An 11,091-nucleotide genomic window follows, 5' to 3' on the forward strand; every position below is an offset into this window, starting at 1 on the left:
AATCCTGCAAGACAAATATCATCATCTCATTTATAGCTCAGAGAATTTAAATAGCTTGCCCATGTCACTTAGGTGGAATCCAGGCCTCACATGCTGGAAAGCCCACCACGCATTGCCACCACTGTATGGTGACAGCCTTCCATGTCTCCAGCAGATACTGAGCAGCAATTGCTCTATGCCTGGCATTTGTGCTAGTCCTTGTGCCTTGGCCTCAGGAAGCTTAGTGTAGGCAAGACACACAATAAACAAATACCTTCCCAAATACACCTTGTCCAGGAGTTATAAGGTACAGTATGGAAAAACCAAGCAGGGTCAATGGAATGACATGCGAGAATGGCAGCTCTTTAGATCAGGTGGCCAGAGAAGGCTCTCTGAGTAGGTGCTGTGTGAGCAGAGGCCAGGATTAAGAAAGGGCGTGAGATGTGCTATTCTGAGAGGCAAGGATAAAGCCCTAGGTGGCATCCTTGGAAACACCCTGACATGGCACTAGGGTGGTGGCATTCAACCAAATTGTTTCTGTTAATTTACCTTCAATCAGATTACGTTCAACCGACTCACCTGAGGCCTACCAGGTTACTCTCAGGAACTTCTTTGCTATATACCATGTTCACCTCCCAAAGGTGGCAGTTCTTGTGGGCAAAGGAAAATGTGTGCAGAGATCAAGCCTCGCCTTCCTAGCTAAGCCTGACATTTTGCCAGTGCGATGTTGTGAGTGAGTATAACCCAGCTTTTCATGGAATCATTGCCCTGTGGAACCTGGATGGGGCTCTGGGTCTTCCTCCTTGCTCTGCAATTAGCTCTAGAAATCATAGCAAGCTGCCTCAGGGGTGAGCTTGATCAGACAAGGAGCCTTCCATAGAGCAGACAGTGCACTGCCTTGCACCAGGGCTTCCAGCCATTTTTAGAAAGCTTCACACGTCTGCAGTGCTGGGGGAGGCAGCCAGGCAACTTCCCATCATTGGAACCCACTCATGCTTTCTTGCTCAATGAGGGCCCACACCTTTTGGGGAGAATATAAAGACCAATAAAACATTTCAGTTCTCAAGTTTATGATCTACTTGAGGAGACAGACAGTACTCCTACAATGATAAATGCCATTAGTGGTGCACACTTTAAGGAAGTATGAAAGAACATGAGATTACTTTTAATTGGACATTGAATCAGGTACCCTGCAAAATGTCTAACAAAGAATGCAAGACTTAGTAAACATTCAATACACATTAGCTATTACTCTTATTAGGATTGGCTTCACACAGGAAGCAGAATTTGAGGCAAGGTAGGATTGCCAGATAAAGTACAGGATGTCCAGTAAACTTTGAATTTCAGATAAACAACAAAAAAATTTTAAGTGTGTCTCAAATATCACATGAGACATACTTATACTAAAATAGATTTGTTGTTTATCTGAAATTCAAACTTAACTGGGACACCCTTATTTTTATTTGCTATTTGCACCAACCTAATACATCTGGCAAATCTAAGCTGAATTTTTTTTTTTACTTTTATTGAAGTATAATTGACAAATAAAAGTTGCATTATTTAGGTTGTACAGCTTGATGTTTTTTTATTTTCCTTCAAAGGGGAACTTCTCGCTGATTGGTGTTTTGATACACATAAACATTGTCGAATGATTACCACAATTAATCTAATTAGCACATAAAACACCTCATATCGTTACCTTTTTTGTGTGGTGAGAAGACTTAAGATCTACCTTTTTAGCAAATTTCAAATATGCAGCACAGTATTAGCAACTATAGTCATCATGGTGCACATTAGACTCCAGAACTTACTCATGTTGCATAACTTTGGCCAACATCTCCCCCATTTATCCTATGCCTCAGGCCCTGGCCACCACCATTCTACTCTTTTCTTCTGTGAGTTTGACTATTTTAGATTTCACATGTAAGAAAGATCATATAGTATTTGTCTTTCTTTTCCTTTCTTTCTTTCTTTCTTTTTTTTTTTTAAGAGGGAGTCTCACTCTGTGGCCCAGGTTGGAGTGCAATGGTGAAATCTCAGCTCACTGCAACCTCCTCCACCTCCTGGGTCCAAGTGATTCTCCCTGCCTCAGCCTCCCGAGTAGCTGGGATTACAGGTGCCCACCACCACAACTGGCTAAGTAGTATTTGTCTTTCTATATCTGCTCTTTTCACTTAGGATAATGCCCTCTAGGTTCATCTGTGTTACTGTAAATGACAGAATTTCCTTGTTTTTCAGGGCTGAGTAATACTCCATTGTGTATATATACGCCACATTTTCTTCATTTCCTCGTCTATCAGTGGACACTTAGGTTGTTTCCATATCTCGGCTATTGTCAATAAAGCTGCAATGAACACGGGAATGCAGGTATCTCTTCAAGGTCCTGATTTCATTTCTTTTGGAAATACACTCAGAAGTGAGATTGCTGGCACAGAAACAGGAAAGAAATGGTATTTTTCATGGCACTTTATGATCTCCCATAATTCACTGAGTACTTCCTATGTGACAGTCACTGTTCTGAGGGATTTACAAGAATTAACTCATTTATTCTTCATAAAAGCATGGGGTAGCTTATCAGCATCCTTAGTTTATAAATGAGGAAACTGAGGTATAAAGAGGTAAAGTAACTTGTCCAAGAACATAGAGCAGGGAAGTGGTGCAGCTTGGATTATGAACCTAAGATGTTTGGCTCCTGGGGCTGCTGTCATCTTTATATTTTAGATAGAGAAAAGTAATCTGTTCTAAATAAAGTTATAGAAAGCCTTCAGGGCCAGCCTATCACCAAAGTTATTTTTTACAAACCAGATCACCCAACCCTAATTTCTGCATAAAGTGAAATATTGTTTGCTAAATCACCAATACTGGGGGCTACAGCTAGCTTAACTAAGCAACTTCTGTATTCTTTCACGTATAGAAATATGGATATACCCTCCTATGCTCCTCTTTTCATTCTCAAAGCCACCCTGTTCCTGGAATGTGAGATCTTCTCCTAATCATTGGCTGGAGAATCAAATGCTACCTTTGCAACAGCTTATCGGAAGCAAACAAGCTGAGGGGAATTGAGCAAGAATTTCTGGGACACCAACAGCATAGGAGGAACAAAGGATGTAGAGGGAGGGTTGACTGTCTACACAGGACAAAGCCAATGATTAACCAAACCTCCTGCAGATTTAAATGGGATGGGAACTAGGAGTAGAAGCAATCCTTTCTTTCAGCTGGAGTGCTCCTCATGAGCCAGCCCCACCCATAGAAAAGATGTTTTCCATGAGGATCGTCTGCCTGGTCCTAAGTGTGGTGGGCACAGGATGGGTATGGTCCTTTTCATTTTCTCTTCTTGCTTTCTCTCTGGTGCTTATTCCACAAAGAGCTTGGAGGTCAGAGTCTACCTGTTCTATGTCATGACATACTCTTAGCTTTATGAACTCCAGGCCTGGGAGGAAAGCTCCTGGATGGGATTGACACCTCAAGAATACAAGGTAATATGACCCCAAGAGGAAGATCTTAGATGGATGAGAGTGCACAAACGCACAAGGGAAACTTTAGCATCGGTCATTCAGTCTTACTACATTTTGTTTTGTTTTGTTTTAAAAAGGGCAAGAATTCTTTGCCATCCTTGTTGCTATAAAGCCTTGGTGCGTTGTAATGCTAGTTAATGGAATAAAACATTCTATGGTAAGATTTGTTTTCTTTAATTATTAATTTTTTGCTACTTGCCCATAATAAACAGAACTTTTAGTTTTCGTACAGTTTTGCTGAAAGGTTATTTCTGTGTTTGTCAAAACAAAAGAAAAAGCAAATTAATTATCTTTGGAAACATCGTTGCAGTATCAGAAGAGATTAGTTAGTAAGGCAATACGCTTTTAGGAAGTAATGGTATTCTTTTAGATTATGAATCCATCTCTAAAGGTTACATAGAAACTTGAAGGAGAGAGGAACATTAAGTTAAGATAGTGTAGGTTTTTTCTACTGAAGCAGCAATTACAGGAGAAACAGCTCTATAGCTTTCAACTTTCTTTCCGTCTGCAGTCATTAGTAAAAATGAAAAGGTAAAATTTAACTGATTTTATAGATTCAAATAATTTTCCTTTTAGGATGGATTCTTTAAAACTCCTAATATTTATCAAATGCTTATTTAGTGTCATACACAGTTAAGAAATGTGTACATTTTATCTCCTTTAATTCTCATAACAACTCCATAAAATGGGTCTTGGGATTTCCATTTGAAGACAAGAAACCTGAGGCTTGCAGAAGCCCTGTGGCTGGTGTCCTTAATCTTTGTGAGAGTGCCATCTCTTCCTGGGAACTTACAGGCATGTCAGTGTCTCCTCTTCTGGCTAACATTGCTGTTGCTCTCTTTTGTGTATGTGAATGAATCTTTAAAGACTGCAGATACTGGTGAAGGTGACTTTCTAGCTGAAGGAGGAGGCGTGCGTGGCCCAAGGGTTGTGGAAAAGCATCAATCTGCCTGCAAAGATTCAGACTGGCCCTTCTGCTCTGATGAAGACTGGGTAAGCAGTTAGCTGGGGAAGCAGGAAATTCCTTCCCTCTATTGCTAGAGGGGCTCACAGGCTGACCCGATTGGTCCCAGAACTTTTTAAAATAGAAAATAATTGAATAGCTCCCTACATACCAAATAAAGAAAAGGAACCTACTAGCAAGAGCACTGTTTCATTACCTCCCCAACTCTGGATCATTAGTGGGTGAACAGACTGGATTTCAGTTGCATGGTCAGGCAAAACTAGGCACCTGAGTATAGTGGCCTCAATTTCCTGGCATCTAATTTATGGCTAAGTGGAACGTCATTCCAGAATTTCTCTGCAACCTCTAACTAGTCCTCTTACCTACTTTTAAGCCAACTTATCTGGAAGAGACAGGGTAGGAAGAAATGGGGACTGCATGGAAACATGCAAAATTATTCTGAATCCAAGAGATAGATCCTTACTGTAATTTTCTCTCTTCACTTTCAGAACTACAAATGCCCTTCCGGCTGCAGGATGAAAGGGTTGATTGATGAAGTCAATCAAGATTTTACAAACAGAATAAATAAGCTCAAAAATTCACTATTTGAATATCAGAAGAACAATAAGGATTCTAACTCAGTGACCATTAATATAATGGAAATTTTGAGAGGCGATCTTGTCTCATCCAATAGTAAGTATTACATGTTTACTGCTTTGATTTTATAACAGAAACAACAAAAATCCTAAATAAATATGATATCTGCTTATATCTATGTTAATTTCATCCCAAAGTACTTAGTGTAGAAATACATGCCTTCATAACATCCCTGAAAATTTTAAGGGGAGCTTTTGTTTTGTTATTTTTTCAAAGTAGAAGATGTTAACTGAGATTGTTTAAGGTCACAAAATAAGTCAGAATTTTGGATTAAAAACAAGAATTTAAGTGTGTTCTTTTCAACAGTATATACTGAAAACAGGATGGGTCAGACTCTTTGAGTTGGATATTTTTGTTTCTGCCTTGCAGAGGTGAAAACTGAGAGGTCAAGGAACTTATTCAAAGACACAAAGCTGGGAGTTCAACCCTCAGACTCCACTGAGCTGATTAGGTAGATTTTTAAATTTAAAATATAGAGCCAAGCTACATCATTCTCAGAGTCTACTCATTAGGGTTAGGAAACATCGCATTCACTCTGGGCACGGACAGTGAGTCTAGGGAGGCCTCAATTTCTGAAGTTTTGCTTTGCTTTTTTATACCTTCACAAACACTTGACATTTAAAATCAGTGATGCAACACTAGCTGGCAAGTGAGTGATCCTGTTGACCCAAAATAGCTTAGGAACAATTTCAGATCTATAGATAAAAAGAAAAATTCATCAATAAGAAAATCCAATATGTTCAAGTCCCTTGATTAAGGATATTATAAAATATTTGGAATGCAATCAAACCAATTATTTTAACTCCAAATTACACCTTTAAAATTCCAAAGAAATTTCTTCTATATTTATTTGAGATTACTAATTGCTAATAGGACATCTTAACTGAGATTCATGGATGGCTGCAGGGCATAACATTATCCAAAAGTAAAATGCCCCATAGGTTTGGAACTCACAGATTAAACTGTAACCAAAATAAAATTGGGAATATTTGCAAGCTAGCTTCTTTCTTTCTTTCTTCCTTCCTTTCTTTCCTTCCTCCCTTCCTCCCTTCCTCTCTTTCTCTCTTTCTCTCTTTCTCTCTTTCTTTTATCTCTCTCTTTCCTTCCTTCCTTTCTTTTGCTGGCAATTACAGACAAATCACTCAGCAGCTACTTCAATAACTTTCTATTTCAGACCGTGATAATACCTATAACCAAGTGTCTGAAGATCTGAGAAGCAGAATTGAAGTCCTGAAGCGCAAAGTCATAGAAAAAGTACAGCATATCCAACTTCTGCAGCAAAATGTTAGGGCTCAGTTGGTTGATATGAAAAGACTGGAGGTAAGTATGTGGCTGTGGTCCCAGACTTCCTTGTTTATGAGTAACAGGGAAAAGGAAGGCGATAGTTATGCATTGAGTGTCTACTACATGCAGAGAAAAGTGTTATATCCATCATCTACCTAAAAGTAGGTATTATTTTCCTCACTCCACAGTTGAAGAAAAAAAATTCAGAGATATTAAGTAAATTTTCCAATGGTACATAGATAGTAAATTTCGAAATCAAGTGTTCAGTCCCTGTCTAATTCCAAAGCCCATTACATCACCATGCCTCTGAGTCTTCAGCCTGAGTTTCACCAAGGATCATTTAATTAGCTTTTCCTTTGAGAGGGAATAGCACCTTACTCTTGATCCATTCTGAGACTAAGATGATCAAAGAGCATTCATTGCTTATCCTGGCTAGCCGTGCAATACCCAACATCTCTTCCACTGAGGGTGCTCGATAAGCAGAAAACAGAGAATATTAAGTGGTAGGTCTCCAAGTCAAAAAAAAAAATGAAACCAGTTTCCAGAAGGAAAATTAACTACCAGAAACTCAATGGACATAGTTTATGTATTTGTATCTACATTTTCTCTTTATTTTTCTCCCCTCTCTCTAGGTGGACATTGACATTAAGATCCGATCTTGTCGAGGGTCATGCAGTAGGGCTTTAGCTCGTGAAGTAGATCTGAAGGACTATGAAGATCAGCAGAAGCAACTTGAGCAGGTCATTGCCAAAGACTTACTTCCCTCTAGAGATAGGCAACACTTACCACTGATAAAAATGAAACCAGTTCCAGATTTGTTTCCCCCAAATTTCAAGAGCCAGCTTCAGAAGGCACCCCCAGAGTGGAAGGCATTAACAGACATGCAGCAGATGAGAATGGAGTTAGAGAGACCTGGTGGAAATGAGGTTACCCGAGTAGACTCCACCTCTTATGGAACAGGATCAGAGACAGAAAGCCCCAGGAACCCTAGCAGTGCTGGAAGCTGGAACCCTGGGAGCTCTGGACCTGGAAGTACTGGACACCAAAACCCTGGGAGCTCTGGACCAGGAAGTACTGGAACCTGGAAACCTGGGAGCTCTGGACCTGGAAGTACTGGAACCTGGAACCCTGGGAGCTCTGGAACTGGAAGTACTGGAACCTGGAACCCTGGGAGCTCTGGACCTGGAAGTACTGGAAACCAAAACACTGGGAGCCCTAGACCTGGTAGTACTGGAACCTGGAATCCTGGCAGCTCTGGACATGGAAGTGCTGGGCACTGGAATTCTGAGAGCTCTGTATCTAGTAGTACTGGACATTGGCACTCTGGATCTGGAAGTTTTAGGCCAGATAGCCCAGGCTCTGGGAACACCAGGCCTACCAACCCAGACTGGGGCACGTTTGAAGAGGTGCCAGGAATCGTAAGTCCAGGGACAAACAGAGAGTACCACACAGATAAACTGGTCACTTCTAAAGGAGACAAAGAGCTTGTGGTTGGTAAAGAGAAGGTCACCTCTGGTAGCACAACCACCACACGTCGTTCATGCTCTAAAACCGTTACTAAGACTGTTATTGGTCCTGATGGTCACAAAGAAGTTACCAAAGAAGTGGTGACCTCCGAAGATGGTTCTGAGTGTCCCGAGGCAATAGATTTAGGCATAGGTACTCTGGATGAGTTCCGTCATAGGCACCCTGATGAAGCTGCCTTCTTTGACACTGCCTCAACTGGAAAAACATTTCCAGGTTTCTTCTCACCTATGTTCAGAGAGTTTGCCAGTGAGGCTGAGTCAATGGGTTCAGAATCTGGCACCTTCACAAATACAAAGGAAACCAGTTCTCATCACTCTGGGGTAGCTGAATTCCCTTCAAGTGGTAAAACTTCAAGTCACAGCAAACAATTTATTAGTAGCACAGCTTACAATAGAGAAGGCTCCACATTTGAAAGCAAGAGTTATAAAATGGCAGATGAGGCCGGAAGTGAAGCCGATCATGAAGGAACACATTCCACCAAGAGAGGCCATGCTAAATCTCGCTCTTCCAGAGGTATCCACACTTCTCCTTTGGGGAAGCCTTTCCTGTCGCCTTAGACTAAGTTAAATATTTCTGCACGGTGCTCCCATGGCCCCTTGCATTTCCTTCTTAACTCTCTGTTACAATTCATTGAAACTACACTTTTTTGGTTTGTTTTTGCGCTAGACTGTAAGTTCCATGGGGGCAGGGCCTTTGTCTCATCTCTGTATTTCCAAATGCCTAACAGTACAGAGTCATGACTCAATAAATACATGTGAAATGGATGAATTACTTCCTCTGAAACTCTATTTGAGCTTTGAGCTTATTTAATCAAATTCTTTCACTAATCAAAGTGTGTGCTATTAGAATTGTCACCCAATTGATTAATCACATTTTTAGTATGTGTCTCAGTTGACATTTAGGTCAGGCTAAAAACAAGTTCTGTTAGTATTAATTGATGCTTAGCTACCAGTACTGGTTACTTGCTATTACTATGTGCAAGTAAAATTCCAAATCCATTTGAGGAAAATCCCCTTTGCAATTTGTAGGTATAAATAAGCCCTTGTTTGCATAAGTTCTATCCCACTGTAAGTGCATCCTTCCCCTATGGAGGGAAGAAAAGGAGGAAGAAAGAACGGAAGGGAAGGAAACAATATTTGCCTTCTTTAATCTGAGTCGTGCCTATCTTTGTAAAGTTAAATGAGAATAACTTCTTCCAACCAGCTTAATTTTTTTTTTAGACTGTGATGATGTCCTCCAAACACATCCTTCAGGTACCCAAAGTGGCATTTTCAATATCAAGCTACCCGGATCCAGTAAGATTTTTTCTGTTTATTGTGATCAAGAGACCAGTTTGGGAGGATGGCTTTTGATCCAGCAAAGAATGGATGGATCACTGAATTTTAACCGGACCTGGCAAGACTACAAGAGAGGTTTCGGCAGCCTGAATGACGAGGGGGAAGGAGAATTCTGGCTAGGCAATGACTACCTCCATTTACTAACCCAGAGGGGCTCTGTTCTTAGGGTTGAATTAGAGGACTGGGCTGGCAACGAAGCTTATGCAGAATATTACTTCCGGGTAGGCTCTGAGGCCGAAGGCTATGCCCTCCAGGTCTCCTCCTATGAAGGCACTGCAGGCGATGCTCTGATTGAAGGTTCGGTAGAGGAAGGGACAGAGTACACCTCTCACAACAGCATGCAGTTCAGCACCTTTGACAGGGACGCAGACCAGTGGGAAGAGAACTGTGCAGAAGTCTATGGGGGAGGCTGGTGGTATAACAACTGCCAAGCAGCCAATCTCAATGGCATCTACTACCCTGGAGGCTCCTATGACCCGAGGAATAACAGTCCTTATGAGATTGAGAATGGAGTGGTCTGGGTTTCGTTTAGAGGGGCAGATTATTCCCTCAGGGCTGTTCGCATGAAAATTAGGCCCCTTGTGACCCAATAGACTAAAGGAGTGGGAGTGGGAGCACTCTGGTTTCTTAGCTAGAAAAGTGGAGAGGAAATAAGAAAGGTAAAGCGTTGAGATTCTCTACAATCCAAAAAATTCCTAGGTGCTATTTTCTTATCCTTTGTACTGTAGCTAAATGTACCTGAGACATATTAGTCTTTGAAAAATAAAGTTGTATACTTTTTTTATCTTTAAATAGCTCTGTGGGTTTGAAAATTTTTATAAGGATATACAAAGGGCCATTCAGTACATCAGGAAAGTGTAAGGCAGAAGCTTCCCTCTCTAACCTTGAGGAGTGTTGGTTTGAGAACTTCTCTTCCCATACCACCCAAAGTCATAAGGCCATTGCAAACTAAAAAAGTTATTTTATCCATTTGATATGAATGGTTTTAAGCCAATATTTTAAGGTAAAACTCACTGAATCTAACCATAGCTGACCTTTGTAGTAGAATTTACAACTTATTATTACAATGCAGTTTATAATTGCAATATGTATTCATGTCTTTTGATATGGAGCAAATCCAGGAAGACAGGAGAAACATTCTTTCCTAAATAGAAATGAAAATCTGTCCTTTAAGCCCTTCCACTAGATATTGTAAGGCATACTTATTTTTTTTCCCAGGGTGTAACCAATTTCTTTCAAAAACACATCTAAAATTTTAAAACTATTTATGATTATTCAAAAAGCAGACAATTCACACATTAATAAATAATCTCTCAAGTATTGATTTAACTGCATTTTCCTAACAGTCATAAACTATATTCTGTGACATGTTCACTATTACTAAATGTAAATCGTTAGTAGAAAGCATCTCACTAAGTATGATCTATGCTATATTCAAAATTCAACACATTTACATTGGTCAATATTTGGTCCAAGTTGCATCTTTAATCCTGGTGGCCTTGCCCTCTGATTTTTAATTTGCATTCTTCTCTATTAAGATATATTTGCCATTTTCTCTTGAATATGTATTAAAATATCTCAAGCAGTCCAGTATACCACCCTTTCTTACATAGCTTCTATTCTGATACGACTGCATTATTTCTCAAGGAAGGAAGGAAGGAGAGACAGAGGGAAGGAGAGGAGAAGGGAGGGAGGAGGAAAAAGGGGCCAGAGCCTGGGGATCAAAAGGGAAAAAACCTTGCAAATGCATCACATATGAACCCCAGAGTTCTTGAATTTCCTTATGGGGAATTGTAAATCTCTGATACAAACCAAATGCTATACCTTCAAAATAGTTGGATACTTGGAA

General features: G+C 40.3%; 1 protein-coding gene across 1 annotated transcript; it reads left to right on the forward strand.

Annotated features, from left to right (window-relative positions):
• The first annotated feature begins 3,161 nt into the window (after window positions 1-3,161).
• Window positions 3,162-10,034, forward strand: FGA (fibrinogen alpha chain). Its single transcript, XM_017871082.1, has 6 exons — window positions 3,162-3,288; window positions 4,362-4,487; window positions 4,947-5,130; window positions 6,269-6,414; window positions 7,011-8,418; window positions 9,126-10,034. The coding sequence occupies exons 1-6, from the start codon at window positions 3,235-3,237 to the stop codon at window positions 9,833-9,835; spliced, it is 2,628 nt and encodes an 875-aa protein (XP_017726571.1). The 5' UTR covers window positions 3,162-3,234; the 3' UTR covers window positions 9,836-10,034.
• The last annotated feature ends 1,057 nt before the right edge of the window (window positions 10,035-11,091 follow it).

This window comes from Rhinopithecus bieti, unplaced genomic scaffold, assembly GCF_001698545.2.
Source record: "Rhinopithecus bieti isolate Rb0 unplaced genomic scaffold, ASM169854v2 scaffold_3878, whole genome shotgun sequence".
Lineage (NCBI taxonomy): Eukaryota > Metazoa > Chordata > Mammalia > Primates > Cercopithecidae > Rhinopithecus > Rhinopithecus bieti.